We start from the raw sequence: 19,781 nt of genomic DNA, 5'->3' as shown, positions 1-19,781 counted from the left end.
AATGATTCAAGGTTCGATTCGAGCTCAAGGCCAGAACAATAAATTTTTCAAACGATAATTATTGTTATTTTTAATTTTTCTATGATTGAAAAATTTTATTTTGTTTTTAGAATAGTAAGTAGAAAATTTTTCAGACAACCTGCCATAGCTGCGCAGGTAGATCCATTTAGAAAGGTGCTAAACCTTCATCATTAGCGCAGCTACGGCAGGTTGTCTGAAAAATTTTCTACTTACTATTCATAAATAAAATACAATTTTTCAATTATAGAAAAATTAAAAAATAACAATAAATATCATTTGAAAAAATTATTGTTCTGGCCTTAAGCTCGAATCGAACCTTGAATAATTTATCAATAGGCCGATAAAAACAAGAACAATTGTTAATATACCAAGAGCACTTGGGAATGTCAAACAAAGTAATTGACAAAAACAAGGCCAGCATTATCAGTGATTTGCAAAAGATGGCGCAACTCTGATTAAATGTAGTTGGTAAGAAGGAATAGAAGTAGCAATTTATCAGTCAAACAAACCCCCGCTGTATAGTTAACGCAGCGTTCCTAAAACGTACTGATCGTGAAGGCTTAACACCCTTCGAAATGGATCTATCTGCGCAGCTATGGCAGGCTGTCTGAAAAATTTTCTACTTACTATTCCAAAAATAAAAAAAAACAATTTTTCAAATTTAGAAAAATTAAAAATAACAATAATTATCTTTAGAAAAAAATTATTGTTCTGGCCTTGAGCTCGAATCGAACCTTGAAACATTTATCAATAGGCCGATAAAAACAAAAACAATTGTTAATAAACCATGAGCACTTGGGAATGTCAAACAAAGTAATTGACAATAAACAAAAATCCAGCATTATCAGTGGTTTGCACCTGATGGCGCAACACTGAATAAATATAGTTGGTAAAAAGGAATAGAAGTAGCAAATTTGCCAGTCAAACAAACCACCGCTGTATAGCTAAATGTTTAGCGCAGCATGCCTAAAGTGTACTGATGATGGAGGCTTAGCACCCTTCAAAATGGATCTATTTGCGCAGCTATGGCAGGTTGTCTGAAAAATTGTCTACTTACTATTCCAAAAAAAAAAATAATATAATTTTTCAAATTTAGAAAAATTAAAAATAACAATAATTATCATTAGAAAAAAATGATTGTTCTGGCCTTGTGCTCGAATCGAACCTTGAATCATTAATCAATAGGCCGATAAAAACAAAAACAATTGTTAATAATCCATGAGCACTTGGGAATGTCAAACAAAGTAATTGACAATAAACAAAAATCCAGCATTATCAGTGGTCTGCACCAGATGGCGCAACACTGAATAAATATAGTTGGTAAAAAGGAATAGAAGTAGCAAATTTGCCAGTCAAACAAACCATCGCTGTATAGCTAAATGTTTAGCGCAGCATGCCTAAAGCGTACTGATGATGAAGGCTTAGCATCCTTCGAAATGGATCTATCTGCGCAGCTATGGCAGGTTGCCTAAAAAATTATCTACTTATAATTCCAAAAACAACATAAAATTTTTCAATTATAGAAAAATTAATAAATAACAATAATTATCATTCGAAAAAATTATTGTTCTGGCCTTGAGCTCGAATCGAACCTGGAAAAGGAAATATCTAATTGTGAGTGGGAAAAAAAAACCAAAAAACTTGAATGAGAAATAGATAACTCCTTTCATAATTACTGATGACATGTGTTTATGACACTTCGGATTTGTGGTTAATATTCCACATGTTTTTTTTTAAGTTATAATCAAATAACCAGAAACAAAAAATATGACGAAACCTCCCTTTCTCAGGGAGGCTTCGTCAGTCATCTGGGTGGCTTCGACATTGGGTGGGAGGTTTCGACATTTATCAAATATAGCAATTTAACCAGCAAAATAAAAAAAGGATGTTGGAAAAAACTCTAAATACGATTTTTAATTCATATTTGATTTTATTTATTTCAATACAGTAACAAATTTTTCGAACAAAAACATAAAAAATGTAAGCATAAAATAAAGTATAACAGTACTCTTAACAAACATTTAAATTTGAAAAATCAAAGTTAAAAATAAACTTGCTTTGCGTGCGTGAAGTTCCTGGTAGATGTTCAGGTGTGGGCAATATGCGTATTATATCCTTCTTTGAAACCAAGTGTCTGTATTCTACAATAGGAGGAATTTCGCGACGCACGTCGAATTTTCAACTTCCACGACTACACCAGTGTAAAAGAAATTTCTTTTGTCAGTGAACATAAAAACAAAACAAAAACGAATCGTCTAGCCAAGTCATACCACAATTCATGATGAAGATTTGAACATTTCTTGAAGTAAACCGTTAATTCTTTTTCTTGGGCAGCTGTAAGTACTTGAGTGGAAGAAAACTTCGACTGAAAATCTTTAACAGTTCCAAGATTTGTTTGCTATTTTGAAATTCGAGATATTAGTGTTGTCCGCTTCAAGTTATATTTCCGAGCAGCGCTTGATGCTGTTTCTTTTTTTTTTCTCCTCGAAGGATTTCTCATTTTGTCTTCGTTGATGATCTTTTCAGGGAACTTTCTTTTGTAGATATTTGGCATCTTGATGGCTGTAAAATATTACTTGCTAAGTAAAAAACTAGAACAAACAACATATTGTCGAACCCTCCCCCGTGCATTTATTTCAGATTTTTCGCTCCAAAAAATATATTTTAGTGTTATTGAAAAAGTCTTTAAAAGCAATAAATCTTAATTTTATTGCAATATTAATGGGCAGAAAACTCATGTTGTATATTCTATATTGTATACTTTACACGCGAATACTTAACAGCAATTTTTACATCAGCACTTTTCAAAAATAAAAAATCTCGTCTGCATACGATCGCCGTTGAACAAGCACTGAATAACTTTCATGACAGCGTCACACTCAATTTCGTTACTGTTTATTGGTGGAATAAGAACAATGGCAGTAATAACGGCGGCCAAATTTGAAAAAGGCGAAGCCTCCCTCATGTCGAAGCCTCCTCCTTCTACCCTAACCATATAGCGGATTTTGACCATGCACAAATATTAGATATAGAAAAAAGAGAAAAGACAAGACTGATTTTAGAGAGATTAAGAATATAGCAAAAGATAAACTATGTCAATAATCAAAGAAGATATAAATAACATAAGTAATGTATATACCGCGGTTGTGCAGAAAGGAAATAAGACAAGCAAAATGCAATATTATGATACCTATATATGTATGTCTATACACTGCGTAAAAAAATGTGATATTATTTAGATAAATTAATCAATGTAAATAATAATTTCGTGTTTGTTGTTAAAAGATTGTCAAATTATTAAAATATGTCAATAAATAGCTTCCTGAAGATGCCGCATGAAGCTTTGAAACGCGTTTAAGCAAATTAAGCAAAAACCGAATTAAATTAAGTTAAAATTAAATTAAATTAATTAAATTAAATTAAATAAAGTAAATTAAATTAAATAAAGTAAATTAAATTAAACTGAATCAAATTAAACTAATTTAAACTAAATTAAGTCAAATCAAATTAAATTTAATTTAATTAAACTAAACCAAATTAAATTAAATTAATAGTTTTTGTTTTTATCGACCTATTCTTCTCCTGGTTCGAGCTGAAAGTGTCTATAACAATAATTTTTATGACAACTGTTATTATTTTTTAATTTGAGAAATTGCTATTTAATTTGAAACAGAAGACAGACACCCTCCAAGGCTGTTCAAATGTATCCATTTCGAAGATTTCTAAGCCTCCATCAGCAGGACTCTTTAGACCCACTGCGCTACCCATTAAGCCACACAGCGGTGGTTTGTTTGATTGATTAATTGCTATTTCTATTCCTTTTTACCAACTATATATTAACAGCGTTGCGCCTTCCTTTGCGAATCACTGATCACTTATGGATTTTTGTTTACTGTCAATTTCTTCTTGACATTTCCATGTGCTGTTGGTTTATTAATAATTGTTTTTGTTTTTATCAGAATATATGAAAGCTTGCGGTCGGTTTTTGAGTAATTTCTTGCTGAGCTAGAAACTTTCTTGTTGAGTGCAATATCACAATGCAACAAAAAGAAAAAGAGTTCTGTTAGGTGGCGCAGTGATGGAGATAATAAAAAAAGTCAAACGTCCTAGGAACTTAGATGATTGAATTTCGAAAGTGTTTGTGAGGAGAAAATGAAATGAATATCTATTCCAAAAAGTCCCCTTGCGGCACAAGGATCGAGGTCTTAGGAAATCTTACAAAAGGAGAAGCAAGCGATTTTCACGAGACTTGCTATTTAGCTAAAAACTTGAAACTTAACATATGGTTAAGAGCACAGAAACAAAAAAAGAAGATAAAATATTTTTTAACCATTTCCTTTATAATAATGGTTTAAAAATTGATAACAGCGCTTTGATCAATTGATATTACTTAAGTGTTTAAAATTTTTGAACTTCTTTTTATACCCAGCTGTACTTTTACACAGGGTATTATAACTTTGATTGGATAACGGTTTTTTGTACAGGTATAAATAAATCGAGATAGATATAGACTTCCATATATCAAAATCATCAAAAAAAAATTTGGTTGAGCAATGTCCGTCCGTTCGTCTGACCGTGAACACGATAACTTGAGTAAATATTGAGATATCTTCACCAAATTTGGTGCACGAGCTTATCAGGTCCCAGAATAGATTGGTATTGAAAATGAGCGAAATCGGATGATAACCATGCCCACTTTTTATATATATAACATTTTAGAAAACACAAAATTCCTAATTATTTAGTAAATAATACACCTAGAATGTTAAAATTAGACATGTGGACTGGTATTGAGACTCTTTGATAAAAATTTGAAAAATTAAAACGTGGCACCGCCCAATTATGATTAAATTAATTTTACAAATTATTAATCATAAATCAAAAATCGGTAAACCTATCGTAACAAAATTCGGCAGAGAGATTGCCTTTACTATAAGGAATGCTTTGAAGAAAAATTAACGGAATGGTTAAGGACCACGTCCAATTTTATATAAAAGATTTTTAAAAGGGTCGTGGACGAATAAAATAGGCTATATCTTTGCAAAAAAGGGCTTTATATCAATGGTATTTCATTTCCCAAGTGGATTTATAACAATAAATATCAAAAATTTCAAATTATAAAAATGGGGGTAGCACCGCCCCTTTTATGACTAAGCAATTTTCTCTGTTTCGGGAGCCATAACTCGAAGACAAATTAGTTCAGAATAGAATCATATGTATATGTGTTATTGCGCAGCCTTGTAACAATATTAAGCACACAAAGCAAACCAAAACAGCATTTCAAGTGTACAGCTGTGTATGTAATGTTCGATTTCACCCGAACTAAGACTTCCTTACTTGTTTTTATTAACGTGCCTTCATAATATATAAGTTTCTAAAATTTTTTGTTTCTAGAGTCGATTCTCTTCAAATTTGTCACATTGGTTTTCTATATAGAGCCGACTCGGTCTGCATAAAGCATTATTCGCTTACGGTAGCATTATCTTAAAAATGGTTTAAGGTACGGGGAAGAAATTTGGTATACGCCTTCTTAATTTAAAGATAACCTCCTCTAAATAACAGCATTTAAATCTGTTGATGTCCACATTCACTTTCTATAAAAAACCAAAAACTCTTTTTTAAACACATCTGTCGTGAATTATAAAGTTAGAATGCTAAAATTTTACAATATCTCGCTAGCACGAACGACTTTAAACTCGTATTTTACAAAGTAAAAAATGTGGATTAAAACGGACTTACTTTCATGTACTTGACTTGATATGAAAGTTTTTATAAGTGTATCTGTCATTTGTGTGTATAAACTTAAGGCATATCGCAAGCTTTGCAGCTCTGGAGATTTCTCCAAGAACGTCTTTTTAAGACCATTACCACCAGCATGAAAATATTGCTTTATAGTATCTAATGCTACATCAAGAACAGCACATTGTTTGGGTGATAAGTTTTTCTCCACTTCTTTGGATATGTCCATTACTCCGCTGAGAGCGCTCTTTACATCTTGTTTTCCTGTCATGTGGCTTTTGAATAATCTGCCCATATCCTCGATTTTGGCATTTGATGCTAAATTCTTTGCATTGTCTGTTAGGTGTTTAAACATCATCTATTAAAATATAAGTTATAATAAATGAAATATTATTTAAATATGTTTAATATTTACTGTCTTATCAGTCATTGGAGGTAAAACAATTGTCTTTTCTAGTATACGCATAACAATCTTCCATAGTTCTTTTAATAATCGTTTAAGCACGGTCTTTTCGCAGGATTGGGCATAAAGCGTTAGCGATCCATCTAACAAGTCCATTAACGGTCGAAGAACTTCGTCAGCTTCAACGGCAACTGCGTTTCGTTGCGCGGCTTGATTTGAATTAATATTACTACCACCTTTTATTGCAAGTAGTAGATCACCCAGCTCTCTCACCGATTGAGTTATACGTGGCTCAAGGCTATGGAAAATAAAATGTTATACGCACATAAGTACATATATAAATTAGTATTATATTTGAATTATACAAACATAATTACTTTGATACACAAAGGCCCTATCTAACAAATTCAAAAGTTTACTTGCAGATATGGGTTTTTGAAAGTGGCATAACTCAATGATATGTTTTCACACATCTTTATGCAATTCGCTAGAGTGTCGTAATCATGTAAAATTTTAGGATTTCAGTTGTTTCCCTGCCGTCCCTTGCCGTCGAGCGAAATAATAAGCAGACATTTGTCATAGCATCCTGCTATATGACACATACAGTACGGTGGGAGTGCCAAAGGAAGGGCGCAAAGGGCCGTTGGTCATACACCCAGAAAAAAACCGCATTCTAAAAATAAGTCCGACTGGGATTAATTCTATCGTTTTTCAAATGAACATATGGAGCAAATTTGTGATGGGCATATGACGCTTGGGCTGCATACTTTTGTTGGTATAATTTGAAAGCAGCGACACAGCTACATACATACATACATATTTCATATGCGGTTGCGTCTGCTAGCAAGTAACGGAATTCATAAACGTTTATCAGCTAAGCAATCGTAGTAGCCTTTGAGTGAGGCGCAGTGATGCAGGAATTTTTATAATCAGCGTGCTTTGCACACAGAGTATATTAACTTTGATTGGATAACGGTTGGTTGTACATGTATAAAGGAATCGAGATAGATATAGACTTCCATATATCAAAATCATCAGTATCAAAAAAAAAATTTTGATTGAGCCATATCCGTCTGTCCGTCCGTCTGTTAGTACGATAACTTGAGTAAATATTGAGATATCTCCACCAAATTTGGTACACTAGCTTATCTAAGCCAATAATAAATTGGTATTGAAAATGAGCGAAATCGGATGATAACCACGCCCACTTTTTATATATATAAAATTTTGGAAAACACAAAAAACCTGATAATTTAGTAAATAATATAGGATGTTGAAATTTGACATGTGTACTGATATTGAGACTTTTGAGAAAAATTAGGAAACATTTTTTTAAATGGGCGTGGCGCCGCCCACTCGTGATAAAATCAATTTTACAAATATTTATAATCATAAATCAAAAACCGTTAAACCTATCGGCAGAGAGGTTGCCTTTACTATAAGGAATGCTTTGAAGAAAAATTTACGAAATTGGTTAAGGAGGTCGTAGACGAAAATAATAAGCTATATCTTAGAAAAAAAGAGCTTTGTATCAATAGAATTTTACTTTTTTAATTGAATTATAACATTAAATTGGAAAACACTAAAATTTGTGAAAATTGCTGTGGCGCCGCCCCTTTTATGACTAAGCAATTTTCCAAGCATTTCGCGGCCACCGTGGTGTGATGGTAGCGTGCTCCGCCTATCACACCGTATGCCCTGGGTTCAACTCCCGGGCAAAGCAACATCAAAATTTTAGAAATAATGTTTTTCAATTATAAGAAAATTTTTCTAAGCGGGGTCGCCCCTCGGCAGTGTTTGGCAAGCGCTCCGGGTGTATTTCTGCCATGAAAAAGCTCTCAGTGAAAACTCATCTGCCTTGCAGATGCCGTTCGGAGTCGGCATAAAACATGTAGGTCCCGTCCGGCCAATTTGTAGGGAAAATTAAGAGGAGCACGACGCAAATTGGAAGAGAAGCTCGGCCTTAGATCTCTTCGGAGGTTATTGCGCCTTACATTTATTTATTTTTTTTTTATTTTTAATTTTCCATGTTTCGGGAGCCATAACTCGAAGAAAAATTTGCATATCGTAATGAAATTGTGTACACATATTGTCCTTATAGCAGAAAATATGTCTAGTAAAAATGTACGGGATCGGCATATAATACAAATTTAAAAGAGTCGTAGATTAGAATAATAAGCTATAACTTAGCCAAAAATAGTTTTGAATCAATGATATTTCACTTATCAAGTTTTATTGTAAGAGAAAATGGGGAGAAATTTTTTTTTAAACCGGCGGTGCCACGTGTTATGTAGAAAAGTAATTTATCTGAAATGAAATGTACAATTGAAGCTCACACTGAGTATATAATGTTCGGTTACACCCGAACTTAGACACCCTTAGTTGTTTAGTTTCCTTTTGTCGCGTGCCAAGTGCGTTTAGTTTTTATTGTGCCATAGATAAAACAAGTAAGGACGGGCACAGCCGAAGACTTCATTCCTTTCATGAATGGGGCTGAACAATAATTTTATGCCGTTCGTAATCTCCGAATAATCGGATGTATAAGATAAGAAATATATAATGAACAGATCTATATATCTAAAGGATTTTTATGATAAATATAAAATAAAAAATAGGTAGGTACTTTGTGTGAGGATGCAAAGTTTCAGGTTTCTTGTGGTCTGCGTGTAAAAACTATGACTACAAATCACGTATTTCAACATTTGATGAATTTAGAAGCTTCTAGCCGTAAAAAAGGGGCAAAAAAAATACAGTTTATATGGGGTATATAATATATATACCACCGATCTCTATGATTTTTTCAGACAACAATATATGCTATATACGTAAGCATTTGGTGAAATTTGAAGCTTCTAGCTGTTAAAATGGGGCAGAAATTGCGCAAATTTTCTTATCTGAACAATCGGTTGTATGAGATATATACTATATATACCACCGATCTCAATGATTTTTTTCGGACAATATATGCTATACACGTAAGCATTTGGTGAAATTTGAAGCTTCTAGCTGTTAAAATGGGGAAGAAATTGCGCAAAGTTTCTTATCTCAACAATCGGTTGTATGAGATATATACTATATATACCACCGGTCTCTATGATTTCTTCAGACAACAGTATATGCTATATACGTAAGCATTTGGTGAAATTTGAAGCTTCTAGCTGTTAAAATGGGGAAGATATTGCGCAAAGTTTCTTATCTGAACAATCGGGTGTATGAGATATATACTATATATACCACCGGTCTCTATGATTTTTTCAGACAACAGTATATGCTATACACGTAAACTTTTGGTGAAATTTGAACGATTTTTAAGATAAATATAAAATAAAAAATAGGTAGGTACTTTGTTTGAGGATGCAAAACTTCACGTTTTTTGTGGTCTGCATGTAAAAACTATGACTAAGAATCACGTATTTCAAAAATATATGACCTAAACGTAACTATTTGATGAAATTGGAAGAAAGTTGAAGCTTCTAGCGGTAAAAAAGGGGCAAAAATGACAGTTTATAAGAAGTATATAATATATATACCACCGATCTCTATGATTTTTTCAGACAACAATATATGCTATATACGTAAGCATTTGGTGAAATTTGAAGCTTCTAGCTGTTAAAATGGCGCAGAAATTGCGCAAATTTTCTTATCTGAACAATCGGTTGTATGAGATATATACTATATATACCACCGATCTCAATGATTTTTTTCGGACAATATATGCTATACACGTAAGCATTTGGTGAAATTTGAAGCTTCTAGCTGTTAAAATGGGGAAAAAATTGCGCAAATTTTCTTATCTCCACAATCGGTTGTATGAGATATATACTATATATACCACCGGTCTCTATGATTTCTTCAGACAACAGTATATGCTATATACGTAAGCATTTGGTGAAATTTGAAGCTTCTAGCTGTTAAAATGGGGCAGAAATTGCGCAAAGTTTCTTATCTGAACAATCGGGTGTATGAGATATATACTATATATACCACCGGTCTCTATGATTTTTTCAGACAACAGTATATGATATACACGTAAACTTTTGGTGAAATTTGAACGATTTTTAAGATAAATATAAAATAAAAAATAGGTAGGTACTTTGTTTGAGGATGCAAAACTTCACGTTTTTTGTGGTCTGCATGTAAAAACTATGACTAAGAATCACGTATTTCAAAAATATATAACCTAAACGTAACTATTTGATGAAATTGGAGGAATTTTGAAGCTTCTAGCCGTAAAAAAGGGGCAAAAATGACAGTTTATATGAAGTATATAATATATATACCACCGATCTCTATGATTTTTTCAGACATCAATATATGCTATACACGTAAGGATTTGGTGAAATTTGAAGCTTCTAGCTGTTAAAATGGGGACGAAATTGCAAAAAAAATATATATATAATATATATACCATCATATATATTATATATATCTCCGATCTCTATGATTTTTTGACACAACAATATATACTATATACGTAAGCAATCGGTGAAATTTGAAGCTTATAGCTGTTAAAATGGGGTAGAAATTGCGAAAAGTTTCTTATCTTAACAATCGGTTGAATGAGATATATACTATATATAAAACCGATCTCCATGATTTTTTCAGACAACAATATATGCTATATACGTAAGCATTCGGTGAAATTTGAAGCTTCTAGCTGGTAAAATGGGGCTAAAATTGCGAAAATATATATATATATACTATATATAAATACTATATATACCACCATATATATACTATATATAACCGATCTTTATGACTTTTTCAAACAACAATATATGCTATATACGTAAGCATTCGTTGAAATTTGAAGCCTCTAGCTCTTAAAATAGGGCAGTAATTACGAAAAGTTTTTTATCTGAACAATCGGTTGTGGGGGATATATACTATATATACGGCCGGTCTCATCAATTTTTTCAGGCAACAATATGTGCAATTTACGAAAGTATATGGTGAAGTTTGAAGCTTCAATCTGTTAAATTGAGTAAGATACTACAAAAATCCTCTTTTTCTGAAAAATCGGTTGTATGGAGGATATATGCTATAGGGGGACGATCCGGCCGCTTCCGACAAATGTCTAATCGGACACCCAAATACACCCGTTCACCAAATTTTATCAAGATATCTCAAAAATTGAGGGACTATAGTTTGCATACAAACCGACAGACGGAGAGACGGACATGGCTAAATCTACTCAGCTCTTCAACCTGATTATTTCGGTATACTTAATGGTGGGTCTATCTATTTTCCTTTAAGGACTTACAATTTTGGGATTCGTGACGAAATTAATATACTATTTCATTTTCATGAAAGGTATAAAAATAGGTAGGTACTTTGTGTGAGGATGCAAAGTTTCAGGTTTTTTGTGGTCTGCGTGTAAAAACTATGACCACGAATCACGTATTTCAACAATATATGCCGTAAACGTAACTATTTGATGAAATTTGATGAATTTTGAAGCTTCTAGCCGTAAAAAAGGGGCAAAAAAATACAGTTTATATGGGGTATATAATATATATACCACCGATCTCGATGATTTTTTCAGACAACAATATCTAATATATAAAATTCTTCTGTCACGGTTTTAGAGGCTTAACTCCTCCGAAACGGCTGAACCGATTCTCATGAAATTTTGTGAGCATATTGGGAAGGTCTGAGAATCGGCCAGCGTCTACCTTTTTTTCGCTACGTGCCTAGGGTCTTAAGATCAAAACGTGGCGGGTACCCCTAGAATATGTTTATACAATATGGATATCAAATGAAAGCTGTTGGTGAGTGCTATAGCACAGGATAATTTGCATACCCCTGGGTGACTAGGGTTTCGAGATATAGGCCAAAACGTGGACACGGGTACCCCTAGAATGTGTTTATACAATATGGATATCAAATGAAAGCTGTTGATGAGTGCTATAGTACGGGATAATTTTCATACAAGTGGGAGGCTAGGGTCTCGAGTTATAGCCCAAAACGTGGACCCGGGTACGCCTAGAATGTGTTTATACAATATGGATATCAAATGAAAGCTGTTGATGAGTGCTATAATACAGGATAACTTTCATACATCTTGGAAGCTAGGGTCTCGAGATATAGCCCAAAACGTGGACCCGGGTACCCCTAGAATGTGTTTATACAATATGGATATCAAATTTAAGCTGTTGATGAATGCCATAGTACAGGATAATTTTCATACAAATGGGAGGCTAGGGCCTCGAGATATAGCCCAAAACGTTGACCCGGGTACCCCTAGAATGTGTTTATACGATATGGATATCAAATGGAAAGTGTTGATGTGTGCTATAGTACAGGATAATTTTCATACAACTGGGAGGCTAGGGTCTCGAGATATAGCGCAAAACGTGGACCCGGGTACCCCTAGAATGTGTTTATACAATATGGATATCAAATGAAAGCTGTTGATGAGTGCTATAGTACAGGATAATTTTCATACAACTGGGAGGCTAGGGTCTCGAGATATAGCTCAAAATGTGGACTCGGGTACCCCTAGAATGTGTTTATACAATATGTATATCAAATGAAAACCGTTGATGTGTGCTATAGTACAGGATATTTTTCATACAACTGGGAGGCTAGGGTCTCGAGATATAGCCCAAAACGTGGAAAAGGGTACCCCTAGAATGTGTTTATACAATATGGATATCAGATGAAAGCTGTTGATGAGTGCTATATTACAGGATAATTTTCAAACAACTGGGGGTTAGGGTCTCGAGATATAGCCCATAACGTGGACCCGGGTACCCCTAGAATGTGTTTATACAATACGGATATCAAATGAAATCTGCTGATGAGTGCTATAGCACAGGATAATTTTCATAAAACTGAGAGGCTAGGGTCTCGAGATATAGCCCAAAACGTGGACCCGGATACACCTAGAATGTGTTTTTACATTATGGGTATCAAATTGAAGCTGTTGATGTATGCTTTAGTACAGAGTAAGTTTTACACCGCTGAGTAACTAGGGTCTCGAGATATAGACCAAAACATGGACCCGGATACCCCTAGAATGTGTGTGTATTATGGATATCAAATTAAAGCTGTTGCTGAGAGCTCTAAAGTTCATTGTGATATTCGATTTAATCGCAACAACCTGGCAAAACTGATATATATGCATGCGAAGCCGAAATAAAGACAAGAATTAATAATAGCCTCATACCTATTTACATACGTCCTGTTCGATTTGCCTGAAATTTCGTATATAGATTTGCCTATATTAGTATTTACGATGCTATTTTCCGGGAAGTATACCAGAGACGGACTGGGACTGGGATTAAGACTAGGACTGGGACTGAGACAGAGACTCGGAGTGGGACTGGGACTGAGACTCGGAATGGGACTGGAACAAAATACATACCACCCTCTGGGACTGGCAATAAGAGATGAAGAAGAAGGAGAAAAACTTGAGAGAAGAGAAAAGAGAGGAGACTGAGAAAGAGATATAATGAGACGAAGATGGAGATGAAGCGAAAAAGAAGGAGGGAGGAGTAAATAAAAAGACTAGGAAAAAGTGTAGAAGGGTAGGGCAGAGTTAGATGGAAAAAGCTTATTAAAATGTATGCAGATAGGCCAAATTTAGGGCAGAACAACGTCTGCCGGGTCTGTTAGGATGCTATATACGTAACAATTTGGTAAAATTTGAAGCTTCTAGCTGTTAAAATGGGGTAGAAATTGCGCAAAGTTTCTTATCTCAACAATCGGTTGTATGAGATATATACTATATATACCACCGGTCTCTATGATTTTTTCAGACAACAGTATATGCTATACACGTAAACATTTGGTGAAATTTGAACATATCTAAACGATTTTTAAGATAAATATAAAATAAAAAATAGGTAGGTACTTTGTGTGAGGATGCAAAGCTTGACGTTTTTTGTGGTCTGCATGTAAAAACTATGACTACGAATCACGTATTTCAAAAATATATGACCTAAGCGTAACTATTTAATGAAACTTGATGAATTTTGAAGCTTCTAGCCGTAAAAAAGGGGCAAAAATGACAGTTTATATGAAGTATATAATATATATACCACCGATCTCTATGATTTTTCCAGACAACAATATATGCTATATACGTAAGTATTCGGTGAAATTTGAAGCTTCTAGCTGTTAAAATGGGGCTAGAATTTGCGAAAATATATATATACTATATATACCACCATATATATACTATATATACCACCGATCTTTATGATTTTTTCAGACAACAATATATGCTATATGCGTAAGCATTTGGTGAAATTTGAAGCTTCTAGCTGTTAAAACGGGGCAGAAATTGCGCAAAGTTTCTTATCTGAACAATCGGTTGTATGAGATATATACTATATATACAACCGATCTCAATGATTTTTTCAGACATCAATATATGCTATACACGTAACGATTTGGTGAAATTTGAAGCTTCTAGCTGTTAAAATGGGGCCGAAATCACAAAAAAAAATATATATATATATATACTATATATATACTATATATACCATCATATATATATTATATATATCACCGATCTCTATGATTTTTTGACACAACAATATATACTATATACGTAAGCAATCGGGGAAATTTGAACCTTATAGCTGTTAAAATGGGGTAGAAATTGCGAAAAGTTTCTTATCTGAACAATCGGTTGAATGAGATATATACTATATATACAACCGATTTCTATGATTTTTTCAGACAACAATATATGCTATATACGTAAGCATTCGGTGAAATTTGAAGCTTCTAGCTGTTAAAATGGGGCTAAAATTGCGAAAATATATATATATATACTATATATACCACCATATATATACTATATATACCGCCGATCTTTCTGAACTTTTCAGACAACAATAAATGCTATATACGTAAGCATTCGTTGAAATTTGAAGCCTCTAGCTCTTTAAATAGGGCAGTAATTACGAAAAGTTTCTTATCTGAACAATCGGTTGTGGGGGATATATACTATATATACGACCGATCTCATCAATTTTTTCAGGCAACAATATGTGCAATATGAAGCTTCAATCTCTTAAATTGAGTAAGATATTACAAAAATCCTCTTTTTCTGAAAAATCTGTTGTTTGGAGGATATATGCTATAGGGGTCCGATCTGGCCGGTTCCAACAAATGTCTAATCGGACACCCAAATACACCCGCTCACCAAATTTTATCAAGATATCTCAAAATTGAGGGACTAATTTGCATACAAACAGACAGACGGACAGACGGACATGGCTAAATCAACTCAGCTCTTCAACCTGATTATTTCGGTATACTTAATGATGGGTCTATCTATTTTCCTTTAAGGACTTACAATTTTCGGTTTCGTGACGAAATTAATATACCATTTCATTTTCATGAAAGGTATAAAAGTGGTAGGTAATCTGTGTGAGGATGCAAAGCTTCACGTTTTTTGTGGTATGCATGTAAAAACTATGACTACGAATCACGTCTTTCAAAAATATATGTCGTAAAAGTAACTATTTCATGAAATTTGATGAATTTTGCAGCTTCTATCCGTAAAAAAGGGCAAAAATGAGAGTTTATATGAATTATATAATATATATACCACCGATCTCTATGATTTTTTCAGACAACAATATATGCTATATACGTAAGCATTTGGTGAAATTTGAAGCTTCTAGCAATTAAACCGGGGCTTTGCGTATTTGGTCCACATGCCGTTTTACACTTTTCCAATTGAAGAGTATTTCATAAGGTGTGAATACCGCCATTATTTATCTCTAGTATATTTTATCTCTTAAACTGAGTAAAAATTAAAGTCAGATACATATGTGATTTCATAACTGAGCTTAAGTAAAGTTTTCTTCTAATTAATATTATGTTTTACAGGATTACTATTTCATTCCAAGGCAAAGAAAAACCAATCCATCTGGTAAATTGTATTCAAAATACAAAAACCTAAAACTGAAACGACGTAAAATTTAAAGTTCATCCGAGTTGTCTGAGTGCCCTGATGAAAATTGTTGTTCCCAATCTCCAGAAGTTGATGAATCAGACTACGAAGCATACAAAACTTATTTAACAAGAGACTGTGCGGATTTGGTCCAAGTATGCGAAAAATGAAAAAAAAAAAAATATTTCTCATAAGGCAGCAGGACTTACATAATATGAGTCCATCTGCTTTCTTTCAGGATTGGTCTAAAATTCCACATACACAAGCTGCTGATTTGGTAAGATGATTCTTTTTTTCTAAATGTGCCCTTTATTATGAAAGTGGTCTAAGTCATCTCATTTCGTTTCAGTTCAGTGATAATATGTTTGTATTTCCTCCCGCCTCCTGTTTGTTTGAGTCCAAAAGCAAATATAAACAATTCCAATCCTTAGTTCATAGTGGTTTAATCATCTACAGACGCATTGCATTAGAAATAGCAATGCATTTAAGACCATGAGTTGGAAATGACTTAGACCACTTTCATAATAATGGGCACAAATGTTTGTTTAAATATAAGTGTGCAAATCATTTCCATACTTAACCGATTTTGCATTTAAAAATTTACAGATTGAGATCGATTTTCAGTTCATATATCCAGAAAAAAACACATTTATGGCTTTCTAAATGGAGACATTTAAAACAAAAATTTTTAGTTACTACGAGAAAAATACAACGAACGAATATTGCAGGCAGCTTTTATCTACGGCGAAATCATCAGATAATAAAGGTGTGTATATTGAATAAAATATTCATTCAATATAAAAATTAAGTATATGTATTTCCTTTTTATAGATATAGAGGACTATTTGTTTACGATTCGTCTTAATTCAGTATTACCTTCCAGCTCCAGATGCAAAAGTGAAAGCGGTAAAAATACGAAAAAAGTAACTATTGTCGATTCCCCAGAAAGTTTAGTTTTGCATCTCACAACTTTAAACGATTACAAACGACAGGTCAATGCGGTAATAAACAAATACTATTTAACTATACAACCCTTTTTGATTTTGGAAGCGCTGTCAGATACCAATATAAGCGGTTTTTTTTTTGTGTATTTTGATTATAACTTGCTTAAGTTTAATTCGTTCATTGAGAGCCTTGACTCTTGTTTTAAAATTGTTCATGTAATGAACCTAAAATATCCACAAGTTTGTCAGGAGCCCAGGCTCTTTTTTCAAAAATATTTTTTCGAAATTTAAAGTATGTTTTCAAATCTCAAAATATTACATCGCTATTAAACTTTTTGAAGGATGATTAAAATAATAATAAAGAAAAAATGTATATTTGCTTTCAATGTTTTAGCACTATTAAAATTTTTTAAGGATGATTTAAAAAACAGCAAAAAAACTATTAAAGTTTTTTTTAGAAAGATTTGAAAAACTATTAAACTTTTTTAATAATGATTAAAAAATAAAAAAAGGGTGTTTATTTGCTTTTATGTTATTGAAACAAAAACAAAAAATGTATATTTGCTTTCTATGTTTTAAAAATTTTGCGGAGCCTGCAATTTTGATTAATCATTTTAAAAAATGTCACTTGTTAACAAGAAAGCTGTTAAAACTACAATGTATTCAGAACAACTGTAATCAAACTTTTACAAATTTTTCTCATTTTCGCAAACATTTGGAAAACAAACATAAATTACATTGTAAGTCAAACAAAGTAAATATATCTTCGCCATCAGTAAATGAAAACCATTCAAATATTTTGGTAGATTAGCTGCAAATTGAAAGAAAAATCGTCAGTATTTCAAAATATAAACGATTTGAAAAAAAGGCTTTGCAACTTTTTTGAAGTTTGTACGATCAAAATTTTATCCCAAGGAAGCAAGCATTAATATACAAAGTAAAATATCCTCACTTTTCAGCTCTATCGCATCAGCAATAGAAGCACAATTAAATGTAAATGCAATTTCTGCTGAGCTTAAATTACTTTTACAATTTTGTAACGATCCTTTTGAAGAAATACGAAGTGAGTATCAGCTGTTCAATATATTAAAACAATTTAATCTTTTTGAACATCCTAAGTTGTTTTCAACTGATAAAAAAATATCTACAATAACCTCACTAGGTAACACCACTTTAGTTGTCAAATCCTATGATATATATATTCTCCCGTTAGATTTCATTTTTAAATCAATTTTTCAAATTCCAAAAATTTTAGATAAAACAATAAAAATACCCAAGAGTATTTACTACAAAGCAGTATATGCAATTATATAAATGCAAATATTTTTAAACATAAAATTCAAAAATTTCGTAATTCCATAGTTATTCCAAGTCAAATCTATAAAAATTATAGGCGGTTTTATATTTTCAGCGATATATATATATGTATATATATACAAATGTGTCGGATTTTGTACATTAATGTCCAATTTTTCGACAAAGTTTTAAATTTACGCAACGATTTAACGTTGCTGAATTAAGCGCTAAGCCTAAATTGGGGAGGCTTAGAAGTGCCCAGAGGATTGTTGTTGTTAGTGTTGAAAAATCAACTAAATCAAAAGTCAGTAACGTTAAATAGTGTCGAAAGTTTGCAACTTTGTCAAAAAACAGCATTTTTTAAATAGGCTTACAGATACTTTTCACACGTTTAAATATATTTTAGGTGCACATGTGCTTGCAGTACATCCGGAATGAAGACATAAAGGAAGCCATACCACGTCTAGGCCTTCGCATTGAATTCCGAGAGAAACTTTTTATGTGAAATAAACGAGAGGTATTGTATACATGCAGTTTTAATTTTTACCAGTTAAAATATATATTTGTTATTGTTTCTATATTTTGTAGTATGGAATAGACGACGATACAATTTCTGTACCATCTAACGTGGGTCCTTGGCTCGAAACGGCAGCGCAAAATACAAAACATATCCTTAAAAAGGTAAATGTAAACCCTCCAAGAGTTTATTACTTAAAATTTAAAACCTTTGAGTCATTTTCTTTTTTGTGAAAATTGTATACGAACATATTAAAAGTTAACTTTTGTGAACCACTGCAAGGCTATTGCCACTTACTTACTTACTTAATTGGCGCTTAACCATCTAAACGGTTATGGCCGTCCAACAAGGCGCGCCAGTCGCTCCTTCGCTCCGCCAACCGGCGCCAATTGGTCACACCAAGGGAGTTTAAATCGTTTTCCACCTGGTCCTTCCAACGGAGTGGGGGCCGCCCTCTACCTCTGCTTCCATAGGCGGGTTCCGATAGAAACACTTTCTTGGCCGGAGCATCATCTTTCATTCGCATAACATGGCCTAGCCAGCGCAGCCGCTGCGTTTTAATTCGCTGGACTATGTTGATGTCTGCGTATAGCTCGTACAGCTCATCATTAAATCTTCTTCGGTACTCGCCATCGCCAACGCGTAGAGGTCCATAAATCTTTCGAAGAACTTTTCTCTCGAACACTCCCAAAGCCGCTTCATCTGCTGTTGTCATGGTCCATGCTTCTGCCCCATATAGCAGGACGGGTACGATAAGTGACTTGTAGAGTATGATTTTCGTTCGCCGAGAGAGGACTTTACTTTTCAATTGCCTACCTAGTCCAAAGTAGCATTTATTGGCAAGATTGATTCTTCGCTGGATTTCAGTGCTGATGTTGTTGCTAATGTTGATGCTGGTTCCCAAATAAACGAAGTCTTTTACTATTTCGAAATTATGGCTGCCAA

At 33.3% G+C, this 19,781-nt stretch overlaps 1 protein-coding gene across 6 annotated transcripts in view; it reads right to left on the bottom strand.

The window, feature by feature from the left end:
- unc-13 overlaps positions 1 to 19,781 on the bottom strand; it is a 4,182,017-nt gene that overhangs the window by 697,990 nt on the left and 3,464,246 nt on the right. For all 6 annotated transcript variants that reach the window (XM_067757836.1, XM_067757834.1, XM_067757838.1 and 3 more), the window contains 2 exons: positions 6,176 to 6,461; positions 5,761 to 6,118 (listed from right to left, as the gene is read on the bottom strand). In XM_067757836.1, the coding sequence (XP_067613937.1) occupies positions 5,761 to 6,118; positions 6,176 to 6,461 (644 nt within the window). The remainder of the gene's footprint in view (positions 1 to 5,760; positions 6,119 to 6,175; positions 6,462 to 19,781) is intronic.

Source organism: Eurosta solidaginis, chromosome X, assembly GCF_040869045.1.
Source record: "Eurosta solidaginis isolate ZX-2024a chromosome X, ASM4086904v1, whole genome shotgun sequence".
In the NCBI taxonomy this organism is placed as follows: Eukaryota; Metazoa; Arthropoda; class Insecta; order Diptera; family Tephritidae; genus Eurosta; species Eurosta solidaginis.
Note: the sequence above shows the minus strand (reverse complement) of the source record. Positions and strands in the feature narration are given on the sequence as shown.